Source organism: Pteropus medius, unplaced genomic scaffold (genome assembly GCF_902729225.1).
Source record: "Pteropus medius unplaced genomic scaffold, Ma_sr-lr_union100, whole genome shotgun sequence".
NCBI lineage: Eukaryota > Metazoa > Chordata > Mammalia > Chiroptera > Pteropodidae > Pteropus > Pteropus medius.
In genome coordinates, this window is record NW_024353909.1 from 1602853 (window position 1) to 1622623 (window position 19771).

Below are 19771 nucleotides of genomic sequence, written 5' to 3' on the forward strand. Positions count from 1 at the left end.
CAGGGGTGGGGTGGGGGATTGGAGGAGGTGCCGAGAGCTTGGTTCTCTACCAGGTACCTAGGTCTGAGTATGGCTCAGCCAGCCCTGGCCCTGATTCTTCTTAGCATGATCAAAATCATGACATGGTTTTTTTAAGGATAGCTTTCTCATATAGGACCAAAATAAATGTCAAGTCTTTGTTATTGTTTGGTTTGACAGCAGAGAAAAACATCTTTTCATCCTACGTGGACTTTATTAAGTGTTATTTGGGCCCATTTTTCTTCTTCCCAATACAATTACTTTACTGGGAAGGTTGAGGGTGCCTTTTATGAAATGGTATTGATGGGGAAAGGGGACTGACTCTATGTCTTAGAGATTTGCATTAGTAAAATATAGACAGAAGCAGGGAATTTGGAGAGTGTCTCCCACTCTGCCCTGAATGTGGGCAGTTCGTTTCTTTCGATCTGGTCTGAAATTAGTCACCTTTGGATCTAGCAGGAAATTATTTCATGAAGTCTGAGGTCTGAAATGTGTTGGGTTTCTCCATAATTTTTCTCGTTAAATGTGATGTAACTATGGTACCGTCTCACGTGGCGTGGCCGAAGTTCATTTAAGGTGTAAGTCCACGTGCTTGTGAGTGCCGTAGATGCTTTTGAATGTCTTAGAGAAGACCTGTTTTCTGGGTTTGGGCCCCTCTGTTCCGTGGTCAGATCTCAGCCTGCTGTCCCTGTTCCTTCTCATGTTGGCACCTGCATTTGCTAGACTCCCTTTATCCCATAGTGATGGATAACTAATACATGGGTGAGCTTTGTTCCCATAGGCAAATCTCAAACAAGGGTTGAGCTTCTCAATGTTTGTCTTTTTTTTTTTTTCATAATGGATCCTTTTTCTAGCATCACAGCCACCTTTGAGAGAATCCAGTGGGATAGCCGGTGCTCCAGAGAACCGACACCAGTCCCCTAGCACCAACTGCTTTGGTGGGAGATCCCGGTAAGACCCTCTTGTGGTTGAGGAGCCAGAAAGATGCTTAGAGCTATGGAAATCACATTGAGAAGTGAAGGAGAATAGTTTATGTTAGAAACTGGGGGAAATTTCCAGAGAGCTTATAACTGACTGTTAAGGTGGCCCAGAGAGGAGTACAAAAACTCAGGATTCTCAGAAGGGTCAGAGATTGCTTGTCAAAGGTGGGGGACTGGCTCGATTGGTTGTTTGGATAAGAGGAACTGTTGAACAGATGTGGCTGCTTTTCTATACATTAGGTACAGTGGCCATAGTCATCTTTTCAGGATACACATAGAAATGCTTAGAGCAGTGGGTCTTTGTACGTGAAATTTTCTGTCTGTATGTTTCTATTTTGGGGGGTGATCTCTGATTCCCCTTGGAGTGTTGGTTAAGACCTCTTGTACTTAGAGTCTGAGTTATGGTATACTTGTTACACATATCACGAAGGACTTAATTTTTTTACTGACATTCCCATTGTATACCTGTGTTAATGGTGCAAACTCATTTTCACAGCAACTGAATTCCCAGGGAGGAGAATAGTTTTAAGAGTATTAGAGAAATGAGATGGAGTTTGGGAACCTGTTTTTATCGTTTATTAAAATGTACAAAATCCCTAGGCATTTTAAGGAAAAGAATCATATGAATGTATTTTGTAATCCTTATTATTTGCAGAGAGTAGGTGAGTAACTGCTAAAAATCTTCCCAAACAAATCCCAGGGAGTGGGAAATAATGCTTTGAGAAACAGAGTATGATTTCAGGCAGTACCCACAGCATCTGGAAAGATCCTTCTGAGGGCAGCCTCTCTGGATTTGGTTTGAGGGTTTGTGAGGAGGTTTCAGTGCCTGGCAGGTGTCAGGAGCAAGAGAGAGTTGAGTGTTTATATCTTCTCTAGAGCATCAATAGAAGCAGAGGTGCCATTTCCCTGTCCTCTTTTCTTGAAGCTTCTGCAAAGGTGTTACGTCACACTTTAAAGATCAGTTGCCTGTTTTTGTGACTCACTAGATGACTTACAAGTTGGGATGGTCAAGTCTCATGGGTAAGGATCAACAATATAATTGGCAAATCTGTATCCACAAAGAAATGATGGGCACCCAGAACTAGAGAAAACAGAACTCTTCAGTGGCGAGTAGCTGGTGGAGAGGAACACTCAGCGTTTCACTCTCCAAGAATGATGCCTTCTTTGCTTTGGCGCTAGTAACCACCATCTTGGCTTTTTAGCTGACTTGGAAAGTTTGTGTCAAACACAACTGATATCACTTATTTGGGGGCTGGAAGACAGAGTCCAGCTCTTAACAAGTTTGGACTTAAGTTTTTGACCTATTTATTGCTCTCGGATCTTCTCTAGTTGATATACCTTGAAATTCTTACACTGTATCCCAAAAGCCCTTCTTTGTTCTTTGTGTTGGGGATTGTTGGCTGTTAAAACAGCAGCCGGACTTCAGTAGAAAATCAGATGCATTTTTGCTATAACATGAAGTAGACATTCAATGCTAGTTAATTATTGGTGGGCATGGTGCCTTGCAGCTATTTTAAGTGGGAGTCCTCCTCTGTCTACCTAGCTACTGCAGCATTTTTCACATGTGGACTCTGAGTTTTCACAGGCCTCAACCATCGAAGTATTTATTCTGTCTTCACACAGAACCTTCTGCCATTCAGCAGCAAATGTTTTGAAAGTATCGCCCGAAGGCAGTATCTCCTGTGTCCCTAAGAACTCCTGTTTCTCATTGCTGCTGCCTTTAACAAGGTCATTGTGCACATGCAGGCGGTAGCAGGGTTGTCGACTGGGTAAGAGTGTGGGCTTCAGAATCGGATGTAGATTGAATCCTGGCCTGTGATTTACTTGTGTGTGGTGCTGGACAAGTCACTAAACCTCTTGGTGCCTCAGTTTTTCAAGTGTGAAATGGGAATATCACCTGCCTCACAAGGTCATTGTATGAATTAGATGAGGTATGTCCATCTGAGGGCCTTTGCACACTGGGAGTGCTCAGTGAAAGTGGCAGGGTTTTTTTTGCCCTCCTCCCCGCTCCGGGAGGTGTGGCATTACTGATGCAGTCACATCAAAGACCGTAGTTAAGAGGGCAATGACTCAAACCTTCAGGAATCGAGGATCGTCCTCTGCTATCCTTGGTTTCCAGGGACAGAGAGAATGATGGGCTTCTGTCTGCTGCCTCCCAGACTAAATATTTAGCTTTTGCTGTTTGAAGGGTAGGTTTTTCTTGGACTTGGGTGCTATTCACCATGATCAAAGGTGCTCTGATGTGCCCATGAAGGTGAAGATTGCAATGTCAAAACAGCCTTTTCCTCTCCTTTCCCATGCCTTATTAGCCATGGAACTGGAACCGTGTAAGGGTTTTATCTTAGGGGTTTATCTATCCAAGTTCATCTAGCAAAAAAGCCACCTTTTGCTTCCTGAGCAAGGCTTCAGAGCTTCATCTCTCAATGAAATCATGCCCACTCTTTAAGAATAATCGAGTGGAACATCTGTAGTTATTTTACCATCTGGTCTGTCATATGAAAACCAGCATGGTTTTGCCACTAACACGTAACGTGACAAATTTATTTGCAGACAGACTGTATTAGTACAGTCAGTAGGTCTGTTTGATTAAAGAAAGAGTTAAAATCATAAATTGTATAGTCCTATGATTAAGTACTGTCCCATAGTAAAAATGGGTGAAAGACAGGTACATCAATATGGTAGAATCTTGGAAACATAATGTCAAACAAGAGAAGCAGGTCACAGAAAAAAAATATACAGTCTGATGTAAATTTAAAGTTAAAAAATATAAAACTAAATCGTATATGTTATTTATGGATATTTTTATAGGTAGTAAAACTATAAAAAATGGAAGAGAATAATTAATCCTGAATTCAGGAGAATGGTCTTCATTGTGGGGGATGGAGAGTGGTATGATGAGGGAAAAACACATGGAAACTTCTAGGTACTGGGAATGTCAATTCTTAGCCTGAGTGGTGGGTCCCCGAGTGTTCATCTTATTGTTCTTCTTTAAACTGAACATATATTTAATATAGTCTTTTGTTCACATAGTTTCTTTCACAATAACAAATAAAAAAGTAAGTGACATTTACCCACCTCAGAAAACTGAACTGTGGTGGAGACACTGTTTGCTATTGAGACAGACATATTTTAGAATTTAGGATTTCTCCAGGCTTAATCATGACCACTTATTTCTGTTTTGCCCAGTTTATCTCTATAGTAGTGTAGCCAATGATTCTAAGTTGATGCTCCACGTTGGCCCCATACTCCTGCCACTTACAAACCTCGGGCCTGAGAATTTAGTTTGAGGGGTGGGTGAGAGAATGGTTTCCAGATGAAAGCTGGTCACTGCCAGATAATGTGTCAGAACGGCACTAATCTTGATGGTCTGAAAGGGCTGGTCTAACACCATTTGGTGTTTGATTGGCATGAGGCATATGCAGGATTCTGTGCTGTCCTGCCCTGTGCCATCAGCCAGTGTTCCTTATTCCAGTGTAATAGTGGAGAGTGGCCGGTGTATTATGGAGCCCCCTGGGAGAGTGTGTGCTAGTTGGCACAGGGAGTGCCTACCACACCCTTTAATAATCCCCCAGTGCTTATTTTATTTTGCTGGAATGAGGGCTGGCTTTGGGAACCGTGCCTAAGTCAATCCAGGTTTTGAAGATCTAATGTGTGCCTGGTATTGTGCACACATTGCCCAGGGCTTGCCAGAAGCACTTTCCACAGCAAATTCAGTCTTTGTGATATTCAAGATGTATATGAAACAGGCAAATGAAACTAAGAGCTGGGGGAAGCACAGAGAGAGAAAAAAATCTGCGTGCAGAGGGAAAGACTGAAGAGAGACTGCTGTCCATTGTCCATTGTTTAGTCCAGTACCTTAGGGACTAACTAGTTGAGGTAGCTAACAAATGAACTGGAGAAGCTAGCCGTGGGGTTCCCGTGGAGGGAAAAAGAGCCTAGCAGAGGGGATCCACGCTGGTACTGGCAGCTCTTGAGAGTTACCGTTAGGTTAGAAATAATTGTGAAATTCCAGACTGAAGAGTGGAAAGCCGGGATGTCTGAGTCTCTCTGTGGTTTGCTGATTCTTCGTCACCTGTGATTCCTGCCCCCCCAGCTATTACATGAAATCAGGGAGTAAAGGTGAAATCAACTTGGACAGAACCCGTAGAACTGTCTGCTAGCGATGCTGCTCCCCTAAGCACAGCCTTAAGTTTTCTTCAGACTTGAATAACTAGCTTCTCAGTCTAGAATCCATGTAGATTTTCCAAAGTCATACAGGGAAATAGTACAAAAATGGAAGAATGTGTTAAATTTGCTTTTAGGTTCATGAAGATTTTCATTAATAAATCTGAAAACTGTGAAAGGTATCTTGGTGAAGAAGTTGTATACTGGGGCTTAAACAATTCATTTACCTGTATGTATTTAAGTTCTTTTGTATAAGAATATGTGTGAGTGTGTGTGTGTGTGTGTGTGTGTGTGTGTGTGTGTGTGGTGTGAAGGGCTGGAGGCCCTGAATTTGCCTACATCGATCATCAGCTGCATTAGTCAATGTGGGTCATAATCTGTGTTTTAACGAGCCCTCTCCCCAGCCGAAGTCTTTTACATGTAAATTTTCAAACCTCTTATGAGAGCGTTTTCATCTACCCTCCTTTTCTCTTTGTTTTTGGTCTTGCTTTGATGAAAACACATCAAATTTATTGACTCCTTTGCCTTGGCATTAATGACCTCTGAAGAGGTATAATCTCAGAAATTTATAAAGCCCAAGGTCTCTGGTGAGCTCTAAATAGCTCATCAGCTGTGTCTGCAGACAGCCTAGCCCAGAAAGGAAAGAAAAATAAACTCAGCCGGGCATGATTCTGCTGGGAACACTGCTGGGAGTCCTGGGAGGGCCAAGGGGGATTGGGAAGCAAGGCTCACGGGGGAAGAGGGATGAGGGTCGGGAACTGAGCCTTCGGGCACTGGGCCATTCTCTCAGTCACTGTTGGCCACCAGTGACTCCTTCAGTTGGGATGGCCAAAGGCTACTTGATTTGAAGCTGTGGTTATTTGGAGATGTCACTGTGTCAGCTTAAAACTGAATTAAGCGCCTTTACAGTTTCCATTCAGGCCTCCCATCCAACAGCTTTTACTTAAAATCTGGCTGTGGTCTCCTTACGATTGCTGGGGAGCTAGAAGGAGTAAGAAAAACAATAAATGTAATTCATTTATTCATTAAGTGATAACTAAGACACTCCCTGCTCACCAGGAGCTCACTCTCCTCTAAGCAGTTGGCTTACATGGCATGGGATTGAGACTGCAGACAGGAGCTGAGCTGCATTCTCAAAGCCAGACATTGAAAAGTAATCATGGGGATTAATTACACATTTGTGTACATACTAATTTATTTTCCACTAGTTAAAACTACTCATTATACATTATTATACATTTGTTTATTCAGGTCTATTTATTTCATAGGTATTTATTGGTCATTTCTTCTCTATGAGCCTAGAGAGGTATGGTATGTGCCAGAAAGCTGGTTAGAACTTCTCATGAACCATGAGAAAGTAAGGCAGCTATCTGCAGTTGAAGGCAGGATGAATGCCAGGCTCTGTGCTAGGATATTGTGAGAAAAAGATAAAAAGTCATGGTCCGTGACATCAAGGACTGTGGTATCTATTAGGAAACAGATACATAGGTGACAATTACTGTTTAGTGCAGTGGACCCCACAGTGGCAGTGAAGACACCTGCAGGAGGCAGATAGTGGAAAGTTCACCTAAATCCACAAGCCTGAGCTATACTTCGTAGGAGTTTGCAGACCAGTGAAGTGGGCATAAGGGAAGTCACTCCAGGCAGAGGGTAAGCATGGGTAAAAGCAAGACAGAACTTGGCCTATTCAAGGAAATATTAGTCATTTGGTAATATTGATATAAAAGATATTCAGGGTGATAGCTGTAGCAAACTATGGTTCACAGGCCAAATCCAGACTGCCTGTTTTTCTTTTCTTTTCTTTTCTTTTTTTTTTAAGAGCAGTATTAGATTTACAGCAAAGTTGAGTAGGATGTACAGAATTTTCCCACATACCCCCTGCCCCACATACAGGTTTCCCTGCTACATCCTGCACTAGAGTGGCATATTTGTTACAACTGACGTACATTGACACATTATTATCTCCCAAAGTCTCTAGTTTATATTTTGGTTCACTCTTGGTGTTGTACATTCTATGGGTTTGGACAAATTTATAATGACATTTATCACCATTATCGCCAGTGTCATACAGAGTAATTTCACTGCCCTGAAAATCCTCTGTCCTCTGCCTGTTTATCCACTTCCTCCTTAACTTCTGGCAACCACCAGTCCTTTTAAAAAGTCTCCAGTTTTGCCTTTTCCAGAATGTCATATAATTGGAATCATAAAGTATATAGCTCAGATTGGCTTCTTTCACTTAATATGCATTTAAATTTCCTCCATGTCTTTTCATAGCTTGATAGCTCATTTCTTTTAGATATGATTAATGTTGTCTGGATGTACCACAGTTTATCCATTCACCTATTGAAGAACATCTGGTTGCTTCCAAGTTTTTGCAATTATGAAAAATAAAGCTGCTATAAACATCTCTGTGCAGGTTTTTCTATGGACATGTTTTCAGCTCCTTTGGGTAAATTCTGAGGAGAGCTATTACTGAATCAGATCGTAAGAGTATGTTTAGTTTTGTAAGGAACTGCCAAACTGTCTTTCAAAGTAGCTATACCATTTGTATCCTCACCAGCAGTGAATGAGAGTTCCTCCAGCATTTGGTGTCAGTGTTCACAGTTTGGCGGTTCTGATAGGTGTGTTGTGGTCTCTTGTTGCTGTTTTAATTTGTATTTCTCTGGCAGCATATGATGTGGCAGCTTTTCATGCTTATTTGCCATCCATGTATCTTATTTGGTGAGGTGTCTGTTCAGGTCTTTTGACCATTTTTTAGTTGGATATTTCCTTTTTTTAAAAAATCAGATATAGTCTTTTGCAATTATTTTCTCATAGTCTATGGCCTGTCTTATTCTCTTGACTATCTGTTTTTGTAAATAAAAATTTTTTGAATACAGCTATATTTATTCATTTACGTATCGTTTATGGCTACTTTTATGTTACAACGGCAGAGTTAAGTAGTAGTTAAGAGAGACTATGTGGTCTGCAAAGCTGAAAATATTTGCTGTCTAGCCCTTTACAAAAAGTTTGCTGATCCTGCTGGAGATGGTAAGAAGGTAAGACCGGTTTACGAAGGGTCTTTTATACTTTACTGAGCAATTTAGATTTTATTCTTTGGATATTTGGAAGCACTGAATTTTGAGCAAGGACATGATACGCTATTTCTGTTGTAAATTATTCAAGAAAATATGGATGAATTTGAAGTTGTATCAGTTCATGTTCATTGCAGGAAACAGAAACCACTCTAGGTATTTTGAACAGAAAGGAATTTAATATGGAGAATTAGGTATTTTACAAAAGTCATTGGATGGACTGCAGGAACAGAGTTGGGTCCCTCTCCATCCTTGGTTTTAAGGTTACAGCCGTGCAGCTGCAATCTAGATGTGAGAAAAACTGCTGTGCCCCTACAACCACCTTACATGCAGGAAGCTGGTGTCCAGGCAGTGATGTGTGGAGTCTGCCAGAGCCCCTGCCAGTCAGTCATCACACCACAAGAAGAACAGTCTCTGCCTTCCTTCTACTTTCCAGATCTCCTGCAAGAGCTTCTCATGGTGCAACCTAAATCACTTCCAGAATCTAGCTGCAAGGGAATCTGAGACCTGGTGTGATTGGGCAGGCGAAGGGAGGCATGTGGAATAGAAGAGGGTGAGAATGTCTGACATAGTAAAGGTTGAGACTAGAATCAGGGACGAATAAGAGGACTGTTGTAGGAACTGGTGAGACAGGAGTTGATGACTAGCTTTGGCCAGTGGCAGAATAGAGAGAGACAGCAATACCTAAAAGTTATAATCATTGAGCAGGACTAGGTGACTGACTGAGGAGACAGGATGAAGGATAGAGAGAATAGAGGGGACTCCCAGATACTTTTGTTGAGATATTATTCATGGATATAGAAATGCAGAAGAGGAAGAAGCTGTCACTTTAAAATGGCATCCCCCATAATGGTTAGGATTGGTGGTTAGCAGGCTCAATGGAACAAGTGATACTATGTGGCTCTGGGGCAGAGTCGTTCTTCTGAAAGTGTATCCACAGGAAGAGGAATGAATAGCAAACTTAAGAGATACAGAGCAAAACAAAATGACATTGAGCAGTGGGGCCAATATAAGGGTCACCACAATTGAGGACATAGGAGTGATATTTCTACTTTAATCAGGCCCTGTATTCTAGAACTTCTCAGTCCTAGAAAATGTGATTGAAAGGGAAATAATTTAGAGAGAGCAAATAAAAAGAGTATGGGTCTTGGAGAAATGACTTGTTAGTCATGGGAGCTTGGGCAGCTTGAGTATGTGATGATGGAAGACCAGAACAGAACTGATTGCAAATGCTTTGGACAGATGAGGATGGTGGGGAAAAGGGTTGCTTAAGCCATGGTGTTTGTGGCTGTTGTTTGGTGAGATGAAGTTAGACTTTTCCTTTAGGTTCTATTGGCACTCAATGGCTCTTTTTGAAATTGCCAAGATTTGTGGAGGTGGAGATTTGGGGTTTGTTCTCATGACTGTCTTTTTGATGGCTAACGACAGCCTGAATTCAATAACCTCAATAGAATGACCCCTTTCAAACACTGAAACAATTCTATATGTAGTTTTCATAGTAGATAAAAATTGTCACAGAACCGAAATACAGACCTTATATTGCTTTGCGCTTCACATGTCACAGGGTTTCCTAAAGTTATTATGTACCCTTAATTTGAAAATATAGTGACTGGTCTCAATTTTCTTTGGGCCTCCCATCTTTATTTCTGTTTATGTATCAATTCGCTTCATGCTGGCATCCACCTCTATCATTCTGCCAAAATTACAGCCCCAAAGCCCACCCCAATGTCTGTGCAGGTTTAATCTTGTGAGTTAGTCCTTTCTGGAAATGTTCTATACCTTGGCTTCTATAATGATGCAGAATCTCAGTGTGTTTCTCTTTTTTTTCTGGTTTTATTGATTTTTATTATTTAAAATATAAATTTGATCCATACAAAATTATATATGAATGTATTACATATCAGCAAAAGTATTAAATAGGACAGTCAAGAGAGGTGTCATTAGGAAAGTGACCTTTAACTAAAGATTTGAAGAAGGTGAGGACTTTAGCGATGAGTATACCTGGGGGAGGAATGTTTGGGCGGAGGAATGGCTGTTGCAAAGGCATGTTGGAGCATGCCTTTGGAGTTGAACAGGGAGGCCAGTCTAGCTGGAGTGGAAGGAGTGATGGGAAAGTAGGAGATAAGGGCAGTAATAGGTAGGGCCAGGTAATATATATGAATTTCTACTTTATGTATTTCAAGGTTATTTTATTGGTCCACAATACAAATTTGAAGTATGTAAATATGTCTTATGGGCAAATTGAAGTTTTATCCTTATTTCTTTTTCTTAGTGTTTTCTCTCAAAATTTATTTGCACTGAACAATAAAAAGGAACAACTTACAACAACGTGGATGACACACAGAAGCATCATGCTCAGTGCAAGAAGCCAGACACATAAGGCTACATTCTGTATGATTCCATTTATATAACATTCTGGAAAAGCCCAAAATTATAGGAACAGGAATCCAATCAGCAGTTCCTGGGAATCGAGGGGAGTGACTGACCACAAAAGGGTCCCCGGTAACGGTTTGGAGGTGATGGGAATATTCTATGTCTTGGTTGTGGTGGTAGTAACACAATTGTAATACATTATTTAAAACTCATTAAACGTTACCCTTTAAAAGGGTGATTTTACTATGTATAAATTATACCTGAATTTTAGAAATCATTTTTTAAAAATCTGTTTGTTTTGACATTATCATAGCTACCCCGACTTTCTTTTGTTTTGTATTTGCTTGGCATAATTTTCCCCCCATCCATTTAGTTTCAACCTTTTTGGTCCTTGTATTTTAGATGGTGTTGCTCACAACAGCATTTAACTGGATTTTTAAAAAACCAACGTGATAACTTCTGTCTTTAAACTGTCATGGTTAGTCCATTTCTTGTGATTTTTGGTATCTTTGGAGTTGGGTTCATCCTCTTGCCTTCTAATTCCTGCCTTTGTTTCACATCTCCACACTAACTTTCTAGTGAAGTCTGTGTTTGGCCTGCCTTTTCTCTGCCTTGATAAATTGATGATTTCTTTGGCTTGTTGATTATTTGATAATGGAGTGTGAAATTCTGCATCTAATCTTGTAAAGAGAACGGGAATTATCCACTCGCTCCCTGTCTGAAGGTTTTCTGTTTGGTTTTACTCTAAGTTTTATAGCATGTCTATGGGGTGAGTCCACATTGTGTGCCTACAGTGTGACTTTGAAGGTACAACTTTTAAATGACAAAATGACCAAAATTTTAAAAATGAGATTAGTGTTAACCTAGAGTAGATATGGTGCAAATAATTGTTATTTTGTAAAGGAGAAGAGGAGATCAGAGCCAGGTGGATTATGTTCTTTTGTTTTGTTTTTAGTTCTACCTTGAAATTTTTGCCTTAAAAGAAGGTTTAAAAGATTTATTTTAAATCAAAGCATACAATTTTATTTTACACTTAGAAAAGAATGTTGCATTGGGGACTCCTGAGGAGTTACTTCTTTCGCTTTCATTTACTTTTTTGGTGGGGGGGTGAGGGGGTACAGGAGTAGTGGCACTGAGTTCTCAAACACCATGTCCAGGGCACCTGTGCCCTATTCATCTTTGTGTCCCTAGCAGAGCCTAGAATAGTTCCTTGCTGCACATAGCAGCAGCTCAGTAAATATTTGTTGAGTTGAAAGAGTCTTATGTTTCTGCTCCTTGTTTGCCAGAACTTCAGGGTGGGTCTTGCTACTGGTTTACATTCCTTGGCGCCCCTACTCGTGAGAAGTGATGGTTTCAGTGGCATGGAGTGTGGGGAGACTTTTTATCAGGACTGCCTTGTGCTTTCCAAGGCTTAGCTTAACCGCCAGGAGCATGGTGGGTTCCCACTGCCTGCTCAGTCTCTCCTTTTTCATCTGCTTTTTCTTCATGTTTATTTCTATACTGGACTTTTTTCATAGATTATTCTTTTCAAATCTGTGTAACTTTTAAGTTAAACAGTGGAATTAGAGATAGGTTGCCATATAAATACGTCTTGTTTGGAAAAAAAATGTGTAAAGTCTGTGTATCTGAACTCTACCAGAAAAGAATGTTACTTACCTTCCAAGAACAGTAATATCTCACTCTTGGGTAGTTGTTCCAATTCCCAAATGATTGTCGAATTTTAGAAATATGTATCTCATAAGGGACATTCTGATCGTGGAAATACTATCCCTGTGAGATGAACACCGATTTTACAGGGCGATGCCATCACTGCATAAGGTCCTCTAAACTAGAGTGAGGTAGAGAGATCAGCCAGAATTTAGGCCAAGACTATTATCTAACCATATATTTGACAGTTAGTATCTTCTGTGGAAATGGACATTTATATGTATTAGTTTTCTATTAACGGCTAACAAATCATCATGAACTTGAGGCTTAAAACAATAGCATTTATTAGCTTACAGTTCTGTAAGTCAGATATCCAGCACAGTATGGCCAGCTGGATTGTCTACTAGGGGGTCTTACGAGGCCAAAATCAAGGTGATGGCAGAGCTGCATGCTTATCTGGAAACTCTAAGGAAGAATTTACTTCAAAGCTTATTCAGGTCATGGGCTGTTCAATTACTTGTGGTTGTGGAACTGAGGTCCCAGATCCTTGCTGGCTATCAGTCAGGGCCTCTCTCAGCTCCTTGGGGCCACCCGCATTTTTTTCATGTGTCCCACCCGCATCTTCAAGCTAGCAAGGATGCGTCAGATCTCCCTCTTGCTTCAAATTTCTCTAATTTTCTCTTCTGCCCTCAACTTCTGACACTTGCTGGAGAAAGTGGTCTGCTTTTAAGAGATTAGGTCATTAGATTTTATTTGCCTGGGTAATCTCCCTTTCTGAAAGTCAGTTGTGCCATGTAACATAACATAATCAAATGTGTGATGTCTTGTCATATTCACTGGTTTTAGGCACTAGGGTGGGATCTCTTTGGAGGGAGGGTCATCTTAGAAATTCTGCCTACCACAGGAGGTATCTCTCTTAATTCCCATGTTTAATCACTTGCCTAGTCTTTACTTTTGGAAGAATCTTTAAAATTACAGCTAGAACAACAACATCAACAACAAAAAACCCATGCCAAGTAAAATTTCGTTAGATTTGGAGATTGTCTTGCAATGTTAGTATTGAGAATATGGGCACAAAATGAGTCTAATGAAAATTTTATTTAGTTTTATTTCTAGACCCCGATACTAGAGAATGTTTTCATATGATACTTAGGGCTAGCCTTTCTGGAAGTTCTGACACTTGTCAATATCTGGTAGATCATTGACTCCATCTTGTGGCATGGATTCCATTCTTTAAAGGGGTGGGTGAGAGATGAGGAGGTGATGAGTGACTAGACTGCAGAAAACAGGAAGTAATAGAGATTACAGGCCCAAGAGTCCTTTTGATCTTGATAGCTAGCTTTTATTCATTCAGCAAATATTTTTATATGCATACTAGGGGCTAGGCACATGCTGGGTGCTGGTTATATAGAGGTACAGACACGGTCCTTGCCTGCAGGGACCTTATTGGAGATAGACATTAAACAAATAAATACACAAACAAATATATAATTACAAATAGAAGTGCCATAAAGGGGAAAATTAGAATGCTATATGAGAGGATGCAAGGGAATTCACTGTAGCCTGGGAGATGAGGGACATTTAGACCAAGTTGTAGATTAGGAGCCAGCTGGGGGTATGCCAGGTGAATAGATGAGCAAAGGGTTGTTTTGAGGAATGTCCATTGAACATACTCTTTTTGTAGCTTACCTTGCTACTGCTGAATTTCTTTGTGATTTGTCATGTCAGAACACTTAGAAATAATTCCTCAATTTATTGTCATGCTCAGTACCTGCCCTAATATCTGTCATCCCTAGTACTTCAGGGTCCCATGTAGTCCATCTGGTCTGGGGCTGTAGCACAGGGATACTCTGAGCTGGCCCAGCTTCAAACAAGGTCTGATGTTAGTAGGAAGAAGTTTGGAGACATTACTCTGGCCCACCTGTATAATCTGGAGTCCCATGCAGAATCCAGTTAGAAGTCAGAAGAAGTTGATGGCTCTGGTCGTCAACTAAGCTTGAGAGCATTGTATACCTTTGTACCATTTCAAGCTATAGGACAAATAAATCATGGGCTGCCATCTATGTTCAAGGAACCTCTAGTCATCAACTGCTGCATCCGGGGGCGTGGGGCAGAATGTGACAGTGAACACTTCCCCTGACCTTCAGCTCTCTTTCAAGTTTGGGAGGGTAATTGAGCATTCTTTTCAATTAAGTCCAACATACAACCTGGAATTAGATAAAATGAGTCAAATTTCTTATATGTTCTCTCTTAAGACGAATTTCTTAGTCTCATAAAGCTACCACCGTTGAGAGGATTGCTCTGTACACCAGGTTGGGCAGAAGTAAATCATTTGTCTTTCTGTCATGTAGAACAGACTTGGCAGCAGTTTTATTTTTGCCTTTCCTGTCATTTCTGAGGCTGGCAGCTAGAGGTAGGGTGTGGAATAGAGCTGTAAATTACTCTTGGTATGACTAGACCGGTCCCATTTTAACTCTAATTGTGCCTTTCCCTTTTCACCTCTTCTTTTTATTTCCCTCCCTATTTTTTCCCCCCTCTAATCCACATTCGAATGAGGAGGAAGAATTGAGGAGGGTGTAGGTGGGAGTAAGTTTGCTTATTGATGCCTCTGCAAATGGTGTAAACCATTCCTTTTCCCATCACCACTTCCCATTTTTTTCTCCATGCTTCTATTTTAAGTGCCTGTTTTTTTGCTAGTTCTGTCTTGCTGGAAACTGGCCCAGCCTCACTCAGTTTTGTTTCCATGCTGCTATTAAAAGACAATGCCCAGTTAAGAGGCCTCTGAGGATGGGCGGGAGCTGTGGGAGCTGCCCTCTTGGGTCTTGTTATCCAGGCAAATATCCCTACATTGGAATGTGAGAAGAGTTTTAAATTCATTTTAACTTCTATGTCTGTTTTTTTCTTTTTTAAATGGACGAGAACCTACGATTACTTGTTATACCCTGAAATTTGTTTCTCGTTGAGCTTGAAGACTAATGGGCCTTAATCTGAGGTCGAAGGAACTCTTTTTCATATCCTGGGCCTCTTTTACTAAGTTAGAAAAATATGCTTGACACCCAGTATCTGATCAGCCACGAATTCTTGACGTTTGGGAGAGATGTGTCCTCAGTCTTTGAAGAACCTTACATTTGTTAATACAAAGTGTTTTTAGAATCTTGAATATTGCCTAAATAACATTTTCATCAAGGTGTTTTTTTTTTGTTTTTGTATTTGTTTTTTTGAGCACATCCTCACACTATGTTATTTGCCTTTTAAAACTTTTTGTCACTTTGATATTTTTTTCTTATGGCATGAGCTGTTTTTGCCATGACTGAAACACAAATTACTTTTTTTAATTATTAAAAGTTAGGCTTATTGAAGTATAATTTACATATAGTAAAATTCACGCTTTTCAGTGTACAATTCTGTGAGTTTTGACAAAAGCCTATAGTCTGGTAACCACCACCATAATCAAGATATGGAAAGTCTTATCTCCCCAGAAAGTTCCCTTGTACTCCTTTATAGTCAACCTCTTCTTCCTCCAACCACTGGCAAACACTTTTCTGTTTTCTTTCTCTAAAGTTTTGCCTCTTCCTAAATGTCATAAAAATGGAATGTTTATACTACATAGCCTGTTGTGATTGTCTTATTTCACTTTAATAATGTATTTGCAATTCATCTACGTTGTTGCATGTATCAGTATTTTGTTCTTTTTGTTTGCTAAGTAGTATTCCACCGTACGGATGTACCACAATCTGTCTCTTCATTCACTAGAACAACATTTGAGTTGTTCACAGTTTTGGAAATTATGAATAAAATCACTATACACATTTGCCTACAGCTTTTGTGTAAACATATGTTTTAATTTCTCTTGTGTAAATACCTAGGAGAAGGATTGCTGGTTTGTATGCTAAGTGTATATTTAACTTTATAAAAAACTGCCGAACTGTTTTCCAAAGTGGCTGTACCATGTTACATCCTCTTCAGCAATGTTGGAGAGTTCCAGTTGCTTTGCATCTTGTCAGCTGTCATTTTGTTACTGTCAGTTTTCCCCCATTTGTCCATTCTAATAGGTGTGTATCATTGTGTTTTAATTTGCATTTCCCTAATGACTAATGATGTTGAACATCTTTTGTGTGCTTATTTGCCATTTGTAGGCCTTCTCTGCTGAAGTGTCTGTTAAAATCTCTTTATTATTTTTTGTATTGGTTTCTTGTTTACTTGTCACTGAATTTTGAGGGTGTTTAAAATATATTCTGGGTATAAATTCTTTATCAGATATGCATTTTACAAATATTTTTTCTCCGTCTATGGTTTGACTTGACAGTGTCTTTGAAAGAGCAGGAGTTGTGAATTTTGATGAAGCCACCAACTGCTTTTAAAAATCAGTTTCTACATAAAGGATGTGATAGACTTATTGATCTCAAATTCGGGGCCACCACCAAATTTTGAATTCCACTTCTTAACTTAGCAAAAAATTTACCAACGCTAAGGCTGGCTTCCTTTTTTTAACTAAACAAAGTTTGTTTTGTTTAATTACTCCACATAAACGATTGCATATGTGACGATAGTCAAAAAAGAGCTGCATTGGGGTGACGATGCCAGGTTATCATCCAGGCTTACCAGCCAAGTGGCTCCCACACACCAACATTGCAGGGTGTGATGCAAATTTGTGAAAAAAATTAGAGATCACTGTATTTCCTCTAAGAGGTAAGCTCCTTGAGGTCAGGAATTTTCTGTTTTGTTACGAGCTCTAGAACAGTGTCTAGTGCTCAGAAAATAACGATAGAATGAAATTCAATGGCCTTTATGAAAGGTGATGCAAAATGTCCCAAGGCATCCAAGGCTCTGGCTGTCAGGGTCACCTGAGGACTGAGGCCAACACTGCCAATGTCATAACTTGCATGTCAAGGGACGGCCCAGAGTCCTGTCCTGGGGCTTTACCCTGCATCATACTGCTTTCAGGAGCATGGAAGAGAATCCTAGGGCCCTGGCCTTGATTAGCGTTTCTCAGGGAGGCCTCAGTTTCTGAGGGAGAAACTTGGATAAGGACACATTAGCCTTCTGAGAAGAGTATGCTGTAAGGAGAGCTGAATCTCTGTAACTAGGTGACCTGAAACCATTTGTGGAGTTTTGCTGTTCCACCTTCTTCTGACTGCTGTGGTGCATAACCCATCCCCCTTCACCCTGTTCCGCCCCTAAATGGTGGAGGGATCAGGCCAAGGTTGAAGTCATTGGCACAGCTGAAGCCAGGCTGTCTGTGGTAGAGCCCCGCTTTTGTCCTGATACTATTTTGAGTTATGGTGTGTGGTTTCAGCATTTGGGCCAGCTTTAATCACAACACAATCCCATCTTTTAAGGGTCGAGTGAGTCCTCCAAGAAAGGAAACTGCTGAAGAGATTTTCCTCAAATATTGAGGCCTCTTCCTTCTGAGAATCTTATTTTAAAGGTAATTCAGGAGGAAAAAGTAGAAGCTCCAGATTTAAGGCAAAGGAAGAATCTAGGGGGGAGGGTATGTATGTGGTGGTGATGGGAACGGGGGTGGCAGTGGGCCACCGGCAGGGAGGTGGCAGTTCATGCAAAGTGGTCCCAGCTGCCCCTGGTTTACGGGCTAATCCCGGCTCCACTCCAGCCTGTCATTCAGGGTAAGCTGCTATCATTAGTGGTTAAACATTTCTGAAAGTATTTTCTCTCAACTCTGACCGCAGGCCCTTTTGGGGGAGGGAGGGAGGAGCCAGGAGAGTGATGGGACCCACCCTGTTGTCATGCCCAGCTGCTCTGCCGAGGGACAGGGAGCTGGACATAATCTTGGGCTTGTCAGAGCCCGTGTGTGTGACAAGACTGCTGTTGCATTTTCTGTGCTGCCCACGCAGCCTGCTGCTCCTTAAGGGATATAGGCCTGCGCTGTGGGCTGTGAGTACCAAATCAGAGAGGCTCTTTTGTCTTTTGAAAGGGATTCTTGGCTGAAAGAAACCTTCTGTTAACCAATTTTATCCCTACCAAGCTCTCTGCCCTCAACATGTATACACACAATCTCCAGTGGCTAAAGCCCGTCTTTCCCTTTGGAACTTGTCTGTACTCGTTCTGCTTTTGATGAGAAGTTGTGGTAAAATGCTCAATACTAGCATTTCTTCCCATGAAGTAGGGACTTTGAAATATTTTTCTTGACTGAGGTGTGGTTAACAGCTTTTGATTTATGAAATTAGCTCAGGGAAAAATAAAATGGAAAAAGAGTTCAAATTAAATCTTTATTTCCATAGCTCAGTTGTGCCTTCTCTATCCGTTTTTAACTGCCACGCAGTCGTTAGGTATGAAGGAATCCAGAGTTTGCTAGGTTTCTTCTTCGTTTCTTCCTCTTCTTCTCCCTCTCTTTCTCCTTCTTCTTCTTTTTCTTTTATTTTTGTAGTGTCGGCCCAAGAAAAGCCATTTATTTTTCTTTTTTAAAAAATGTGTTTTTTCCTTGCTCAAATGTATACAAGCTCAATGAAGAAAACTAGAAAAATCTAGAAAAGCACAAAAGGAAAAGCTAAAGGCATTCATATTCCTCATACCCAAAGATAATTACTGTTAAAACTTTGGCTTATGCCCACTTTGTTGGAAAAAATCCATTTCTTGTGCTAGAGAAGATAGTGGGGGCACTTTTTATTCCCCTAGGAACCTCCTAGTTTGTTGTGCTGCAGGCTTGTCTCAAAACACTGGACTAGAGTCTGACTAGCGGAGGTGTTCCGGTGGGTACAGCGCAGCCCAGCTGGGGAACTTCTGATGGAGCTCTTCATCTCGCCATTGGCTAGGTGACTAGTGAAATAATCTCCTGGGAGGGATTTAGCTTAAGTCCAGTCTTCCCACTCCAGTCTCCAAACAAAGAACCTGGGCTTTTCACACCTGAATTTGAGTCTTTGCTCCATTGCTTAGTTTCTACTGCACTTCTCTGTGTCTGTTTCCTTATCTGTAAAATGGGCATTATAATAGTAAGCTACTTCTAGGGTTGCCACGTTAAATGAGACAATGTATGTAAAGGGAACAGCACAACCACAGGTACCAGGAACATAATGTTGCAGCTCTATGCACAGTATACTCCCATTGTCATAGTTATTACTTTTATTGTTGGTCATGTGGTATATAGATTGTTCTCTGGACCTCTGTTTCTCTGTCTGGAGAGGGGTGGTCTTTTCTTCACTGGATAATATTTAAATCATCTTACTGTTGAAAAGTGGTATATAACGACTAAGCATTAGAATAATCTCCTTTGACAAAACTGCTGAACCAAAGGGCAAGGAGACTTAGACATTTTCACTGAGTGACGAAGTCATGTTTCAGCAGGAACATGAAAATACATACTGCCTGTTGCCTTGTGTTCTCTGAAGATGCCAGGTAGGTTCTCTGCTGCTAGAGTCTGCCGATTTTCTTCTGATGTAGATCCCTTTCTGCATTGTTCCTCATTTACTTGGATGGACCATGGAGTCATCTTTTCTAGATAAAACATGTCAACATATGCATTGGCTAAAGTTGCCTAATGCTCTTTGACTTCTTGTTCCC

General features: G+C 40.7%; 1 protein-coding gene across 3 annotated transcripts in view; it reads left to right on the forward strand.

The window, feature by feature from the left end:
- The window catches only part of WWP2 (WW domain containing E3 ubiquitin protein ligase 2), a 122521-nt gene that overhangs the window by 51473 nt on the left and 51277 nt on the right, over window positions 1-19771 (forward strand). For all 3 annotated transcript variants that reach the window (XM_039851857.1, XM_039851858.1, XM_039851859.1), the window contains exon 6: window positions 873-969. In XM_039851857.1, the coding sequence (XP_039707791.1) occupies window positions 873-969 (97 nt within the window). The remainder of the gene's footprint in view (window positions 1-872; window positions 970-19771) is intronic.